The sequence below is a fragment of the Cyanistes caeruleus genome, chromosome 7 (assembly GCF_971803275.1).
Source record: "Cyanistes caeruleus chromosome 7, bCyaCae1.hap1.1, whole genome shotgun sequence".
Taxonomy (NCBI): Eukaryota; Metazoa; Chordata; class Aves; order Passeriformes; family Paridae; genus Cyanistes; species Cyanistes caeruleus.
In genome coordinates this window covers 25,713,333-25,729,497 of record NC_141707.1, presented here as the reverse complement: position 1 = coordinate 25,729,497, position 16,165 = coordinate 25,713,333, and the positions used below count along the sequence as shown (strand labels likewise).

The 16,165-nt window shown below is 62.0% G+C and overlaps 1 protein-coding gene across 5 annotated transcripts in view; it reads left to right on the top strand.

The window, feature by feature from the left end:
- The window catches only part of SPEG (striated muscle enriched protein kinase), a 38,185-nt gene that overhangs the window by 13,904 nt on the left and 8,116 nt on the right, over positions 1-16,165 (top strand). For 4 of the 5 annotated variants that reach the window (XM_086898869.1, XM_086898868.1, XM_086898870.1 and 1 more), the window contains 24 exons: positions 235-1,754; positions 2,717-2,860; positions 3,636-3,818; positions 5,475-5,686; positions 5,951-6,039; positions 6,212-6,393; positions 8,496-8,756; positions 9,996-10,154; positions 10,283-10,472; positions 10,624-10,853; positions 11,032-11,151; positions 11,536-11,640; positions 11,752-11,958; positions 12,084-12,207; positions 12,601-12,773; positions 13,522-13,634; positions 13,820-13,988; positions 14,072-14,165; positions 14,474-14,674; positions 14,822-14,882; positions 15,080-15,157; positions 15,313-15,485; positions 15,592-15,618; positions 15,933-16,085. In XM_086898869.1, the coding sequence (XP_086754995.1) occupies positions 235-1,754; positions 2,717-2,860; positions 3,636-3,818; positions 5,475-5,686; positions 5,951-6,039; positions 6,212-6,393; positions 8,496-8,756; positions 9,996-10,154; positions 10,283-10,472; positions 10,624-10,853; positions 11,032-11,151; positions 11,536-11,640; positions 11,752-11,958; positions 12,084-12,207; positions 12,601-12,773; positions 13,522-13,634; positions 13,820-13,988; positions 14,072-14,165; positions 14,474-14,674; positions 14,822-14,882; positions 15,080-15,157; positions 15,313-15,485; positions 15,592-15,618; positions 15,933-16,085 (4,968 nt within the window). Of the gene's footprint in view, positions 1-234; positions 1,755-2,716; positions 2,861-3,635; positions 3,819-4,707; positions 4,783-5,474; positions 5,687-5,950; positions 6,040-6,211; positions 6,394-8,495; positions 8,757-9,995; positions 10,155-10,282; positions 10,473-10,623; positions 10,854-11,031; positions 11,152-11,535; positions 11,641-11,751; positions 11,959-12,083; positions 12,208-12,600; positions 12,774-13,521; positions 13,635-13,819; positions 13,989-14,071; positions 14,166-14,473; positions 14,675-14,821; positions 14,883-15,079; positions 15,158-15,312; positions 15,486-15,591; positions 15,619-15,932; positions 16,086-16,165 lie in introns of those variants that run through there. The other variant, XM_086898871.1, reaches the window with a different exon arrangement.

The following is a 16,165-nucleotide window of genomic DNA, read 5'->3' as shown; positions in this document are numbered from 1 at the left end:
AGGGGTCCCAGCAGCCCAGGACTCTCACCTAACCCAGCCAGCTCCCAATGGTCTTGGGGTGACCAGATACCCTTGCTGGGACCCTTGAGTCTCCCCAGTCACAAGGCTGCCCTGACTGTTTGACCCCCTTGCTATGCCCCATTGGGCACTCTGGTGCAGGCTGGAAGCTGGGGTGCAGCCGAGCAGGTACATGGGTGGTCTCTAAGCCAGGCTCCTCTGTCTCTGCCCTTGCAGCAGCATCCCCCAGGGAGGCTACCGGAGAGATGACCTTCACAGAGGCCCTGTCTCTCCAAAGCCTGGTGCAGAGCCCCCAAGATCCCCCGCTGCCCTGCCGCTGACCGCCAAGCCACCCATCGTCCGCTCGCCATCTCCTCGTGCTGGCACATGCCTGCAGCCACCCACGGGCATCGTGTCCCAGCCTGCTGCCCGTGGCCCTGGCGTCCCCTCCTTCACACCCGTGACCCCTCGCAAGAAGTCCTCGGTGCCGGTAGAGTATCAGGACGTTGTTCCTGAGGAGTACGAGGAGAAGATCAAGAAGCCCAAGTCCTCTGGGTACTCACAGGGCAGCACACAAGAGTCCCGTCCGCAGACACCCATGAGTGACACCTCTGGCCGCATCTCCGTTCGGGCATCCCCCAAGCTGGTGCGTGCTGGCTCCAGGATCTTTGAGAGGCTGCAGTACTTTGAGGAGCGGCAGAGGAGCCTGGAGCAGGACAGTCCCTTTCCCGCACGCTCCAACCTGCCCCTGCGCAAGACGCGCTCCTTCGACCAGCCTGGCACTGGCTCGCGCCGTGCCAGCACTCCGGGTGGCTCACGGGAGGACCTGCGGGAAGGTGGCCGCTGGGAGCCGGGCAGCACGGCAGCGTGCCGGCGTTTGGCCTTCCGGCAGAAAGCCGCATCCTTTGACGAGCGGGGCAAGTTCGCCAACCGCGTCTATGCCATCGAGCACAAGTTTGCAGAGGAGCTGACCCGCATCAAGCGGACAGTCTCCAAGCAGCAGCTGCGGCGCTCCCAGGAGCTGTGCAAAGCCGGGTTGCCTCCGGCACCCTCACCCCCAGCGACCAGCGAGCCTCCTGCACCCCGTGCCCCCCGCACCTCTTCCTCTCAGGGCGCCGGCGGACGCAAGGCACTGCCACCCAAGACCTGCCCGCCGGCAGAGAGCACACACGTCATCCAGCACCTGGCACTTTCCAGCGTGGTGTTGGTGGGACCTGATGGGGAGCCACTGCCAGGGGGACAGCGTGGGAAGAGAGCCCCATTGGGGGGGGGTGGTGTGGCTGGACTGCCCAGCTCAGCGGAGGATGCAGGTGCCAGGAGGAGTCTGCAGCAAGAAGGCATTGGGGAAGTGAAGAAGAAGGAGCAGTGGCCGTTGGCACAAGCCAGCCCGCAGGGAAGGGTGCCCCTCCCGCAGGCGGGTCCCACCGAAGGCAGCCCGTACCCAGATGGAGGCCCTGCCCGTGGCCCTGGGGCAGTGAGTGAAACCCTGGCTGCCCGACTGGCTGTGCCCCACGGACTGTACCGGCGGCCAGAGACGCCCACAGAAGTGCGGTTCCTGCCTTGGGCAAAGCCAGGGATGGAGCAGGAAGCTCGTCTGGAACGAAGCTGGGCAGGACAGCATGGTGTGGGCAGGGAGGTGGAGAGAAGGCAGATGAAAGTGTCAGAGAAGAAAGAGAGTGGCCGGATGGCTCAAGAAGGCAGGAGCACACGGAGCAAGGGGAAGGGACGCCGAGCCAGGCCCACCTCTCCAGAGCTAGGTAGGGCCATGGCTTTCTGCCCTCCTGCAGGCACAGAGCTGGCCTGGCCACCCCCTGGGTGGGTTGGGGGACCTCCAGCCTGCCCCTGGGAGGTGTGGGGAGCCCAGGGGTGGAGTGGAGGGATGTGGCTCAGGAGGCTGGGGTATGGCACCAAAAAATGCCATAAGACAGACCAGCCTGGCTGCCAGTTTGCTGGGCCTTGAGGTTACAACGCTTGCTATCTTCTCCATCTTCTCGCTGCTCTCGCTTGGCACAGAAAAGATACAGCGGGCTGACTTGTAGCATAGACCCCTGGCCTGGGGCAAAGGGCACCCACTGCAACTTGTCCTGTCTGGGCCATGCTTGATAGTCCAGGCAGGGCATGCCCAAGCTTCCCCAGGGGAAGGTGGCTTGGCTGGGGGAGAGGTGTCCTGCCCGTTCCAGCATGGAGCAGATAGACCAGACTATACCTGGGCTGGGAGCTTCTTCTAGGCTCTGCTCTAGCCAGAGAAGTGCCAGGTCCATGTGTCTGAGGCTCCTGGCACAGCCCCAGGACTTTTGACCAGGTGCTGGGGCCATGAGAGGGGAGGGACCTGGGAGGTGCTTGCTGATGTATTGGGGTGCAGCAGCTAGCATCCCATGAGGGACTGGGGGAAGTTCAGGGCAGGGGGTGCAGCAGGCTATACAACCCTCCTTCTTCCACACTCCCCTGTCACCTCATCTCTTATCCCCTACGGGGATGTGCCACAAGCTGCATGCTACCTGTCCCCCGTCTTGTTCCCACTGCCTGCTCTGTGCCATGTGGATCCTGATGTGGCCTTTTTGTCCACTGCATGGCCCAAGTACCTGCTGATGCCCCAGCGAGGGTGTGGTTGACCAGTGGGTTGGGAGACCCATGCTCTGCCTGCATGCAGCCCAGCATGGCACAGGAGCCACTCACGTCACCCTGCTGACAGCCATGGGGTCCATCTCTTCCTGTGCAGAGTCCTCAGATGACTCCTATGTGTCAGCGGGTGAAGACCCCCTGGAAGCCCCCATCTTTGAGATCCCCATCCAGGACATGACAGTGGTCGTGGGGGCAGAGGTGCTGCTCAAGTGCATTGTCACAGCCAACCCCCAGCCAGAAGGTGAGCTGCCGTGGGGTTGGGCGATAGGGGCACGAGCATGGCAGAGGGACTCTCCGCATGTCCGTGTCATACCTGCGCGGTGTGGGACACCCAGCGCTGAGCTGGGTATCTCAGGGGAGGTGATGTGCCCGCCCTGGGAGCACCCCTTCTGCCCTTCCTCCCCTCAGAAAGGAACGAAGTGCTTGAGCACTGCGTGCCAGGATGTGGTGCAGAAAGCCGGGTGCCTGCTGTCCCCCAGGGCTGGGCTGGGCTGTTGGGAAAGTGGGAGAAGGGCCACTGAGCCCTACGCGGGCAGGGACTGGTGATGCAACCCGATCTAGTGGGTGGCGCCCCTGCCCATGGTGGAGGAGGTGTTGCTGGAACTAGACGATCATCAGGGTGCCTTCCAACCCAAACCATTCTATGATTCTCTGATGCTCTGGGCTGCTGTTGGGACAGCTCAGGTGGTTTTAGGGCTGATGGACTCCAGGACTCCAAGACGTACGCGGGGGCAGCCGGGTATCCAGCGCCGGTGCCAGTCGCCAAAGCCAGGCAGAAGCCAAGCAGCTTTAATTCCCTCTTCCAGCCTCCACTGGAGGGCAGGAGGATGTTCGGAAGCAGATAGGGGCCAGGCCCGGTCTCTCTGTCAGAGGGCCGAGGGATCCCGGGGCTGCTCCCCATAGCAAATGGGTCCTCAGGCCAGGCAAAGGAGCGCCTGGCCTCCCCGGGACCCTGCGCGGTGCCCGGGAAAGCTCGGACTCTCCTGCCCACGCGTGACCCCCGCCTCTGCCGGCAGTGTCCTGGAGGAAGGACGGGGTCCCGCTGCGGAGCAGCACGACGCGCCCCATCAAGGCGGAGGGCGAGCGGCACACGCTGCTGGTGCGCAGCGCCCGGGTGGCCGACGCCGGGCTGTACACTGTCACCGCGGCCAACGAGGTGGGGGCCACCTGCTGCAGTGCCATCCTCAGCGTGCGGCCCGGTGAGTGCCGCGGCCGGCGGATGGAGGGAGGCCGGGAGGGAAGGAGGGAAGCAAGGAGGGAGGCAGACGGGGAGGGAGCGAGGGCTGGCGCCGCGGTAGGCTGGCTGCCAGCTCTGCCGCTGCTGTCACTGGGAAGAAACCGGCTTCCTTACCCTACAAGGCTCTGTCTGAACCAAAGCAGCTGACGTGCTCCCGGCAGCCGTGGAAGGATCCTACCGTGGGGGGAGCGGGGTCAGGCTGTGAGCATCTCCTGGCGCCCAGCAAGCAGCCCAGTGTCCGGCCCCCACACCTGCCCCGCGTCCCGCTAGACACGGGGCTACACCAGCCCGCCCTACAGCCCGCAGACCATGGGGGTACCCCTGCCCTCAGCCTGCAAACCATGTGGCTACGCCTACCTCCTGCGTATGAACCGTGGGGGTATCCCAGCCTGCTCCCCAACCCGCAAATTGTGGATATATCCCTGCGCTCCACTCTGCTAGCCGCGGGGAGACCCCCGCCCCACAAACTAGCAGCTGTGGGGCTACCCCGCCTGCCCACCAAGCTGCTAGCCGGGGAGAACCCCACCTGACCCCAGCCATGGGGGATACCCAGCCCGCTGCAGCCACAAAGCCCTTCCCATTCCAAGAGAGTGTCTCTGGGCGGCAGGCAGAGGCTCAGAGCTGCCCCGAGGGCTGGAAGCACCCAAAGCCTCTCCTCTCCGTGGTTAGGCGGGACTGTACCCGCAGAGGCCGGGCAGGGCCGGCCAGGCACAGCGCTGGGGGGCGGGAAGGGCCCCGGCAGACCCCGGCCCGCCGCGGGCCCTCCCCCGCGCTGCTGGCCCAGCCCCGGGGGCCGGCCGGCGCTGGGGCGGGGAGGGCTCAGCGGGCCGGCGGCGCTGCGAGCTGGAGGCACCGGCAGTGCCACCGGCACCGGCGGCGGTTCGGCGGTGTGGCGGGGGTCGGCTCGCGGGGCTGCCGTGGCCCCGGTGAGTGCAGGGTGCTTCGGGGGGGTACGGACAGGGGGAAGTCGGGCTCAGGCTCCCAGCTCTCCGCTGGAAGCTGCCCGTGGGCATGACGGAGGCGCGGGGACACAGCCCTCGTCCGGTACCGGGCAGGCCGGCCGCTTCCCCCGGCGCAGGGCAGGGAGCTCGAGAGCGCTCCGGCGGCCGGGCTGAGGGGGCCGGCACCCCCATGGTGGCGACTGGGCTCTGGCAGTCCCCGTGCCGCTCGCCGCTCCTCATCCCGTCCCCCGCCGGCCCCTGTATCCCGCACCCCGCGAGTCCCCCAGTCCGGCCCCCGATGGCGCGGACCGGCGGGCGGGCGGGCTGCAGGGGGAGCGCAGCTGCCAATGTCACCTTCAGCCGTGCCGGCCCCGGCAGGGACAGCCATCCCGGGAATCCGGGCGGCTTAAGGATGGGAGCGCGGGCTGCTGCGTAAGAGCCACTTGAGCCCTGCTGTCGCCTTGCGGAATATCGCGTCCCCTTATCGTCCCGCGGCGTGCTACTCACCCCCTCCCCCAGCGCGGCCACCACCCCTTCGCTGCCGGCCACCGCCGAGCTGGGATGTGCCGTGGGGTGGGTGTCCACCCCTGTAATGCAGACTGGTGGAAATGGATGCCCTAACCCGCCTGCCCGGCTCCGGTTGCTGCCAGCTCCTTATCCAGCGTCTTCTGTGCTAGCACCCGCTGTGGAGCGGCATGGGAACTTGTCCCCCACCATCGGCCAGGCCAGCCCCATCACATCGGACGAGGAGTACCTGAGCCCCCTGGAAGAGTTCCCCGAGTCCGGCACCCCCCAGCACCGACCGGCCATGAAGTTGCAGCCAAGAGCCCAGCATGGGGCTGCCCGTGGCTCCCCAGAGACCACCTTCAAGGCTTCACCCACCTTTGAGGTAAGATAACAAATCCCCCAGGACTTGGTAGGGGGGTACAGTGCCATGTGATTGCAGTGCTGTAGTCCTCGGTGCCAGGAGGTGCTAGGTCAGGTCTTCCTAGCCCTTGACCTGATGTGGGGTCCTCCCAGCACCTGGGCAGGCTCCACCCCACCATCTTCCTTGGTACTCCTATTGTGATAGGGGTCAGACAACCCTGGGTGCAGGGGTGGGGGGTCCTGTGTGCACACGGTGCTTGCTGCTCTCTGACCCCTCTTTGTCCAGGTATCCTTGTCGGACCAGTCGGTGCTGGAGGGGCAGGATGTTAGCATGAGTGTTCGTGTCCGTGGGGAGCCCAAGCCCATCATTTACTGGTGAGTCCTGCTGCTCTCTGGGGTCACAGGTGGGCAGAAAAGGAGGGGGCAGACATGGGGATGGTTAGCGTGGAGCTCTCATTCTGAGCAGGGAGAAGGTTTTTTTGGTGACAGCCAAGCTGGGTGTGCAGGGCCAGGTATGACCATGATGCTCTGCCTCTGTCTGGAGCAGGCTGAGAAACAGGCAGCCAGTGAAGTATGGCCGCCGGCACCATGTGGAGGAGGCAGAGGGAGTGCGGGGGCTCTTCACGCTGCACATCCTGGCGGCGGAGCACACTGACACCGGCTTCTACACCTGCAAGGCCGTCAATGAGTATGGCACCAAGCAGTGTGAGGCCAAGCTGGAGGTCAGAGGTAAAACTCCCTGAGTATGTCACCCAAGAACCTGAGAGGCCAGCTGGCTCTAGTGCCCTGCATGAGCTGTGGGGAAGGGGCCACTGCAGACCCGCCCTTAGTGGTGTGATACAAGAAGGGGACAAGCCAGCCCATCCTGTGGTGGCGCAGGCAGGGAACAGGAAGGTGGAGTTATGTGCCTGGGGCTGTCTGCAGAAGCTTGGCCCTGCAGCAGAAGGCAGGCTGCCTTGCTGTCTCACCCAGATGTGCAGCCCTGGGTCCCACCTGTTGCCTGCTGTTCCAGAGCCCCACTGATCTGACACGGACCCAACTGCTTCTCACAGCCCAGCTTTACCCCACGTCCCCCCCAACACCCACTTATGGGGCAAGGTGCTGCCTCTGGCTGACCAGGGAGGGCTTTTGGCCTTGGAGGCTCTGTAGGAAACATGTCCTCATGCCCTGCAACTGCAATTTGCTCCCTCCTTGCCCCAGCTGTCAGCAAGCTCTGTGCCAGGCACAGAGCAACTTGCAGGGGTCCCTCCTTGCCCATTTCCAGCAAAATCCCATATGCATTGGACTTCACTGTCCATTCCCGTTTCCTTGCTATCACTTCCCAGCACTGCTGTGGTCCTCCTAGGACCCCAAAATATGTGTGTAGTTTTGAGGTGTTGAGGGGGGAGTTGGGATTGATAGCCAGGCTCTGGCTGTCAATTCCCCAATGCCAGGGAAGGGGCCTGTGGGGATGAGTGATGCTGCCTCCCTCCTCTTGCCCTTTGCTGTGTGTGCCCTGCTCCCCCCAGCCCTCCCTGCTGATGGTTGCCTGAGCCCCCCAAGCTGTGCCGATCCCACCCCAGCCTTGGCTGCACTGCTTGTACGCTGCCGGGATTATGCTCCCAGCCTACAGCAAAGCGCGGCGGCACGGGGGTGGGAGCGGAAGCCATCCCAGTGTCCCATGACTGGCAGGAGCTGGGCTGCAGGGGTGATAGCCTAACCCCAGCCCCTCTTGGGGGTCTCAGCAGATGGCTCCGTGCCTTGTTGCCCACTTGCACCCCTCGTGCCGGCGCTGGCATGTGTGTCCGTGCCGGTCCCGTCGCTGCTGCACTAACCCTTCTGCTTGCTGACTGCGGTTTTTGTCTGTACGCAGGGGGAGTACGATAAGGGGGTGCATCTCTCAGAGCCGCGGCTGCGGGGCTCTTAGTTGGACACCTCTTAGGCAGTGGACCTCACCTTGTGTTATTACCTCCTTCTCCATCCGCCGCCTCGTCCTGGACGCACCGCGGGGACGCGCGGGCCCTCAACTGCGGGCAGGGGTTCGCCAGATGGCCGGGGCAGGCCTGACTGAGGCGGGGCGGGGGAAGCAGCAGGGGAACAGCAGGCACCCCCTCAGCCAGGCCAGGGTGCCCATATGATGCTGTCTTGTCTCTTGCTCCATCCGTTTGTCCCTGTCTGCGTGTTCTACTGCCTCTCTCTTGCTGCCCAGGGAAAGGGAGCGGGGAGCTGAGCCCACGGTTGCCGCCGTGCCAGCTAGGGCTGTAGGGAAGGGGCTGCAGTGCGGTGGCAGCTCTGTGACAGTCACCTTGGAGCACAGGAGACAGGAGACCCCAGGGACCCCACAGAGGAACACCCTGCGTGAGATGCAGGGGGGAGGGAGAGCATTGGCCCCTTTGGCTTCACGGTGGCCACTCAGGTGCCAGCTTTGCCAGCAAGACACGTCCCTTGTAGCCCCAGGGCTTGGGTCCCTCAGGAGCATCCCCTGGCTGTGGGTCTCTTCTCCCCAGGGAGGGGGCTTGATGGGGGGGGGGGGGTGGGCTGCGAGGCCGTGACCCTATTTTTTTTGTAGCTCTAATAAAATCTGTTTGGTAAAGCGCTGTGTGGTGTGTTCCTGGCACGGACACCTCCCCTCACCCCCAGCCCCCTCCCTGGCTCAGCTCTGCTTTCCACATCTCGCCTCCCATCCCACCCTTCCCTGCTGCACTCCCTGCCCGCTGCACCAGGCCCCCTCCCTGCATGAACCACTGCCCTGCATGTACTCCCACTCCATCCCTGCTACCTCTCATGGTTGCTTTTCAGTTGCTGAGATGCGTCTCTCTCTTTCTCTCTCTCTCTCCCCCCTCCCCGGGCAGCTCGCCCCGAGTGCCAGTCCCTGGCCATCGTGGTTCCCCTGCAGGACTTGGTGGTCGGGGCGGGGGAGCTGGCGGTCTTTGAGTGCATGGTGGCCGGCCCGCCAGACATGGACGTAGACTGGCTGTCCCGGGGCCGGCTGCTCCAGCCTGCCCTGCTCAAATGCAAGATGCATTTTGATGGGCGCAAGTGCAAGCTGCTGCTCACCTCTGTGCATGAAGACGACAGCGGAATCTACACCTGCAAGCTCAGCACTGCCAAAGGTAAGCGGGGGGAATGCAGCTTCCCCAAGGGGGGTTCTCACTCAGGGCTTGGCCCTAGGTGTGGTGGATAGACCCCCCTATTCTGGGCTCAGGGCTCTTGTCCCCAAGAATGTAGCTGTGAGTGCTGGAGGTAGGGTTCAGTGAGACAGGGGGATAGAGAGTGTTTGGTGCCCCAGGCACAGGAAAGATTTCTCAGGGAAACCTGGTGTGCATCAGTTCTTGGGCTCCAGCACCCTGAGCCTTGCAGAACTGTCCCACCCCACTTCACTCAGCTCCTCTGCCAGCATGCGGCTCCCTGAAACATAGGAAGATGCATTTGCTCCATGGCTGCACCAGGTGGATGCAGGCCTGGAGTCCAGCTGTCCCTGTCCCCTGGCTTCAGAGCTTCTGGGCAACCTGCTCCAGTACTGATGTGTCTCTGCTGGCTTGGGAGGTGGTGGGGAAACGGGCAGGAAGGCTTCCCAACCTCTCCCACCAAACCATCACTGGTGGCAGCACAGCAAGAGTTGCATGGGACTCTGTCCCATGGCTCTGACACACCTGTACCTGGGCATGCTGCCCACAGCTCTGTCCTACACAGAGTCCACTCTCCTGCCCACCTAGGCAGCAGGGCTGGGGGGGCTTTGCAGGGAGAAGCAGCATTCTCTGCACCTTGCGGCTGTTCCTGTGCAATCCTCCATGAAGGAGGCTTTATGCCTGTGGGGCTTTGAAGGTAGAAGCAGTTTGGGGCTCAGGGAGGTGAGGGTGTGCCTCAGAATGGTGTTGCCCATCCTTACCCAGGGTGGGTAACAACACTGTCATTGCAAAGTGTTCCCTACTGGAAATCTCCTCACCTGGAGCATACAGCCTGCTCAAGTCCCCATGCAGCTCCTTGGATGCTGCATATGCTGGTACTACCTGCTTAAGCATCGCTGCTGTGATCTCCTGCCCTATAGGGAGGACAGGGCATCCTCCCAGCCAACCTTCCTGCTGGCACCTGTACTGCTGTGCAGAGAGGAAAGAGGTCCTTGCAGCCATCAGAGCCCCAGGCGTGGGCATGGGGACCCTGCATGCATTTGTGTCCCCCTGCCCTGCACAGGGACAGAGCCTGGACCCCCTGAGCTCAGCCCCCACCATGGATGGGGTATGCTCACCCACAGCCACACTGGTTGCTGGGTTGCAGCTGGGGGGTCACAGGCTGCCTCCTGCCCTGCACAGGCATGTGCTGTGGGGACTCACCAGTGCCTGCTCTCCTCGCAGATGAGCTGACCTGCAGCGCCCGGCTGACGGTGCAGCCCTCTGTGCAGCCGCTCTTCACCCGCAAGCTGGAGGATGTGGACGTGGTGGAAGGGCGAACAGCGCGTTTTGTCTGCATGATCAGTGGCACTCCTCCTCCCACAGTTACCTGGACTCACTTTGGTAATCCCCGAGCTCAGAGAGCTTGCCAAGGGCCCTACAGGGAGACCTCTCTTCATCTCCTTGGGGGCTACACCTGGCTGGGACTGGAGAGGATGCTGCTGCTGATGCTGGTGTGTGTCTCTGCACAGGCCTGCCAGTGCAGGAGGGGGAGAACGTGAGGATTCAGCAGGATGGAGGGCTGCACTCACTGGTCATCGTGCATGTGGGCAGTGAAGATGAAGGGCAGTACAAGGCAACCGCCAGGAACACCCATGGCCATGTGGAGTGCTCTGCTGAGCTCTATGTGGAGGAGCCACGGCCGTCTGCAGCCTCCCAGATGTAAGAGTTGGATGGTCACTGGAATCTGCTTCCCCCTGCTTGCTCCCCTCTGGGACTTGGTATACAACAGGCTTATGCAAAGCCTAGAGCTGGGGCTGGGCTGGGGGCACCACACCATGCTCCCATCATGAGCATGTGTGGGCTCTTGCAGCTCTAAGCTGGAGAAGATGCCATCCATCCCAGAGGAGCCAGAGCAGGTGGAGACAGAGGCAGAGTGCTTCACCATGCCCGATTTCCTGAAACCACTGCACAACTTGGACGTGGTGGAGTCAAAGGAGGCTGTGCTGGAGTGCCAGGTGGCCGGGATGCCCTACCCCTCCATCACCTGGTACCACAATGGCTCCCGAATTGACAGCACTGATGACCGCAAGATGATGCAATGTAGGACTCCTCGTTGCCTTTCCCACCCCCTGGGGTCCCTCTACATGGGGTGGGAGAAGGGGGAACACCCTTGGAGGAGGCATTATCCCCCAGACCTTTACACCCCATGAGGTAGGAAGGGGAGCTCTGTGCTGCTTAACTGGTAGGGTCTTACCTGTGTCCCCCTGTTCTCCACCAGATAAGGACATCCATCGTCTGGTATTCACGGCTGTCAGCCACGCGCATGCCGGTGTCTACAAAAGTGTCATTGCCAACAAAGTGGGGAAGGCCACGTGCTATGCACACCTCTATGTCACCGGTAAGCAGCAGCAGACACCACCTGGGATGTGTGGCCACTCACAGCCACCACTAGGCTGTGCCCCAGGATTGTCATGAGGTCCTAGGGGAATAGTTTAGGTTGGAGGGGACCTCAGGTCTCTAATCCAACCTAAAAGTGGGGACAGCAGCGCAGTTCTCATCTTGTGTGGTCAGGACCCATCCCTGGGTCATCACTAGGTCCTGCATGGAGCTTGCTGGCAGTGCCAGTCCCACAGGGGCTAGCAGGATGAGCCCCTACCAGGAAACCAGAAAGAATTGCTGGCCTCATCCATCCCCTCAGCTAGCATCTCCAGAGTGTGAGGCAGATGCCCTGGTGAGCTGGGGCAGTGGCAATGTTTATATCCCTGCCCACTTCCCCATGCAGATGTGGTGCCAACCCCCCCAGACGGGCCCCCCACTGTGGCCTCAGTGACCGGCAGAGCCATCACGCTGACCTGGAACAAGCCCAAGTGGCTGGACGCTGCCATAGGTGAGGAGGCAGGGTATGGGCAGGAAGATGGCAGGGGGTGGGCAATGCCATGATGGGGCGCATGGGGTAGCTCCATGCCAGGGGCCCTGCACTGACCCTCTCCCCTTGCAGACCCCAATTCAGTGACCTACGTGGTGCAAATGCAAGTGCTGGGCACGATGCAGTGGGTGGTGCTAGTGACCGGTGTGCAGGACACCACCTACACAGTGCACAGGCTGACCAAGGGTGCCCAGTACCTCTTCCGTGTCATCACTGCTACTCCCAAGACCAACAGCAAGCCCTCCCCACCTGTGGGGCCCGTGCAGCTCCTGGACCGGGGTGAGAAGGGCAGTGGGAAGGGCATGGGTAGCTGGGGTAGAGGTCTCTGTCCCTTGTTGGGTGGTAAGCTGCCCAGGGCTGGGTGGCATGGAGTGGGCAGAGGTTGGTGAAAATGCATTTGGCAGGTCCTTACCTGGAGGAGGCCCCAGTCATCCTGGACAAGCCAGATGTGGTATATGTGGTAGAAGGCCAGCCAGCCTCCATCACCATCACCATCAACCATGTGGAGGCCACCGTCACCTGGAAGAGGTAGGACATGGCACTGTGCCTTGTTGCCTGCCCCGTGCCTAGCATCACCCCACAGGATGCATGCAGAAGGACTTCCACCTCTCCATGCAGCCCACTGTGTGTGTGTGGGGGGGCTCCTTCCCTGGGGCTGGTCTGGGTATGCACACAAGGATGTCCAGGGCCCTGAAGAGCTGTGGGGTGGGTTGTGGGGTGCTAACTGTGGGGTATTAAGGGGCAAGAGCCATTGAGGAGGCAGAGCTAGCAACAGGATGTGAGTGCTTTGTGGGGGCTGTGGGATGGGAACTGGGGCTGACTGTGGGTAAGGAGGTGGTCATGGAGCTGTGGGGCAGGATCTGTTAATGGGGCAGTGGGTCTGCCTGTGGAGCTGTGATGTGACAGCTGGTGTGCCTGCAGGGGTGGGCAGGTGCTGGGGGAACTGGAGGGCACGTGCGAGATGATGATGCCAGACGATGACCAGCACTGCCTGCGGCTGCTGCGTGTGGGCCGGGGGGCTGGGGGGCTGCTGGCCTGTGAGGTGAGCAACCGCCACGGCACTGCCCAGTGCACCCTCCGCCTCCGCCTCGCAGGTAGGTGCCCCTGCACGGGGGCCCCACGTCCCTCTGCTGGGGGGTGGCATCACCTTATGGTGCTCCATATGCTGGGGGGGGGTGGGGGTGGGATTGCCCTGGAGGGTGGCATTGCCCCATGGTGCCCCATGTCCATGTGCCACGGGAGCACTGCCCCATAGCAGGACACTGCTCCTCAGTGCTTCACACTCATATGTTGTAGGGATGCCACTCTCTAGGGTGGTAATCACAGGAATGAAAAACCATGAACCGTGCGTTGGCACTGCTGCCTGGTGTCCCATCAGGTGTCCCATGTGTCCCATGACTGTACACATGGGGAGGCAGCGCCTCATGGTGTCCCTTAGGAATATGCCATGGGTGGCACTGCTGCAGAGTGTCCCCTGAGTATAATTGGGAGGCACTGCTCCCAGTGCCCTGTATCCAAGAACTATAGAGGGTGCTTCCACAATGCCCCACAGTACCCCGTAATATGAGATGCATTACCACAGTGTCCCATGCCTGTGTGCTGTGGGTGCCACTGCCTCACAGTGCCCCACTCCAGTGGGGAACTGCTGAATGCTGCTGCAGACACATGCCATTGGTGGTTTGCCCTGTAGAGGTGGCCCACTTCCATGTGCATTGGAGTGGCACTGCCCCATGTCTCTCCATGCCCCTACCCCTACTTGCAGTGCCTCACAGCTGTATGCTCCGTGCCAGTGGCAGGGGGCTAACACTGCCCCACGGTGCCCTATGCCCCATCTCTTGGCAGAGGCACCGCGTTTTGAGTCCATCATGGAGGACATTGATGCCCAGGAAGGGGAGACACCACGATTCGCTGTGGTGGTGGAGGGGAAACCGCTGCCAGACATCATGTGGTACAAGGTGGGCTGGAAGCCCGCAACCCCTTCCTGAACCATATTCCCACCAGACCTGCCACACTTCATTGCCTCACCTGGGCTGCTGCTCTGGTGATCAAGGATGTGTCCCATGCCCTACCCATGGGGAAAGGGTGGTGGGAGTTGGTCAGGGATGGGACAGGACACCCCCAATACCACTGCCACCCCCAGGATGGGGAGCTGCTGGAGGAGAGCAGCCACCTGAGCTTCGTATATGAGGACAACGAGTGCTCGCTGGTGGTGCTGGGTGCTGCCGAGCCTGACAGTGGTGTCTACACCTGCACAGCCAAGAACCTGGCTGGGGAGGTCTCCTGCAAAGCAGAGCTGCTGGTGCGGGCAGGTATGGCTGACTGGCTCCCCAACCTCTGAGGGTCGAGCCTGAGTATCTGGCTTGCCCCTTGCCAATGCCTTTCCTTCTCCCAGCCCAGCCCACTGCTGATGCCACCATGGAGGAGGATGCACTGCACAAGGCACGACGCCTGACCGACTACTACGATGTGCACGAGGAGATCGGGAGGTAGGTGGTCACTGGCATGATGGGGCATCCTGGGCACTACAGGGACTGGGGTACTGGAGACAGGCTGCACTCTGGGGCTCTGACATAGGGGATTAGATCCTGGTGTGCTGGGGCTCCTCTCAGCTGTCAATGGAAGCTTAGGGTAGGGACCTGGCATGGCCAGAGAAAAGCCAGGCTTGGGGTCTCTATGACCAGTGGATGAAGACAGAGAGCTGCTGAGGCTGCAAGCAGCTCCCTGCAGAGGGGGTGCCTGTGCCTCCTGCTTATTCACCTTCTCATCCTCCCTTACCCCTACTGCTGAATTGCAGGGGGGCTTTCTCCTATCTGCGGAGGGTGACAGAGAAGAGCACCCGGCTGGACTTCGCTGCCAAGTTCATCCCTGGGAGGACCAAGGCCAAGCAGTCAGCGCGGCGGGAGCTGCACATTCTCTCTCAGCTGGACCACGAGCGCATTGTCTTCTTCCATGATGCCTTTGAGAAGAAGAACGCTGTCATCATGGTCATGGAGCTGTATCCTCTGGGCACTGCTCCATGGGCACACAGCGCAGGGGAGGAGGGGAGGCTTTTGGGAGGAACAGGTAGCAGAGTGGGTGCAGAGGAGCTGGGTGTGGGGCATGATGGAGCATGGAATTTCTATGCTCCTTGACTGAGGGTCAGCTGCTCTGAAGAAGAGCTACTGGACAGGATGGTGAGGAAGCCCTCAGTGTGTGAGTCGGAGGTGAGTGAATGCTGTGGGAGCAAAGTGATGTGGAAAGGAGGGATCCTGGGGAGAGTGGGGTCTATCCCAGCCTAGAGATGTGCAGTGCTCATTGTATCAGGCTAAGGGGGTCACAGCCCACATTCTCCTCTGCACAGGGCCAGTGTACAGCTGACTCATGCTCGGGCTGCCCACTCTCCTCACTCCATCTCTTTCAGGTGCGGTCGTACATGCGGCAGGTCCTGGAAGGGATCTGCTACCTGCACCAGCACAGTGTCCTGCACCTGGACATCAAAGTGAGTGCAGGTCTTTACTCCTCCTGCCTGGTGCCTCCAGTGAAGGGCTCCTGGTGCACTGGGTGGGGAGTGGTCCTGCTGACAGGAAACATTTGTTCACTGGGGAAAGCCCCTGCCTCCTGCCAAGCTTCCCTCTGCTCTGCACTGTCCTGTAGCCAGAAAACCTCCTGATGGCAGATTTGAGCAGCGAACAGATCCGGATCTGCGACTTCGGCAATGCACAGGAGCTGACATCTGAGGAGCCACAGTACTGCAAGTATGGCACCCCTGAGTTTGTGGGCCCTGAGATCGTCAACCAGACCCCTGTCTCCAGCGTCACTGACATCTGGTAAGGGTGGCCCTTGGGTGATCGGTGGGCTCCCTGCTATACCAGGGAGAGACTGGGCATCCTGGAGGGCTTGTGATGTGCAGTAACTGTGCTCTCCTCTCTGCAGGCCTGTGGGAGTTATTGCATACCTTTGGTAAGTGCCCTGCTGTGTCTTCACAGGAGGGACACCCTTTCCACCCCTTCACCTGTTCCAGAGCTGAAGCTGTGACCATGCACATGACTCCTGACAGACTCAGCCTCCTCCCCAGCTGCTCTTATCTCTGCCCTCCCCGTGGCACCAGGGCTGAGGTCTGAGGTCTTGTCCTCAGTCTCCTGTACTTGCCATGCTGTTTCCTGTGTCCCCATGACCCCAGAGATGGGGTCTGGGGTCCTGTCCTCAGTTCTCTGTATTTGACATGCTGTTTTTCATGGCCCCGTGGCCCAGTGACAGTGTCTCCTCCTTGACAGCCTGACAGGGATCTCCCCCTTCGTGGGGGAGAATGACAAGACCACGCTGATGAACATCCGCAACTACAACGTAGCCTTTGAGGAGAGGATGTTCCAGGGGCTCACCCGGGAAGCCAAGGGCTTTGTCATCAAAGTGTTGGTCAATGACAAGCTGTGAGTACTGCTGGGTCCTCTTCCCCATCTCCTGCCCCTTCACCATGAGCTTTGTGCTCAAGGGAGGGTGGGGACCCCCA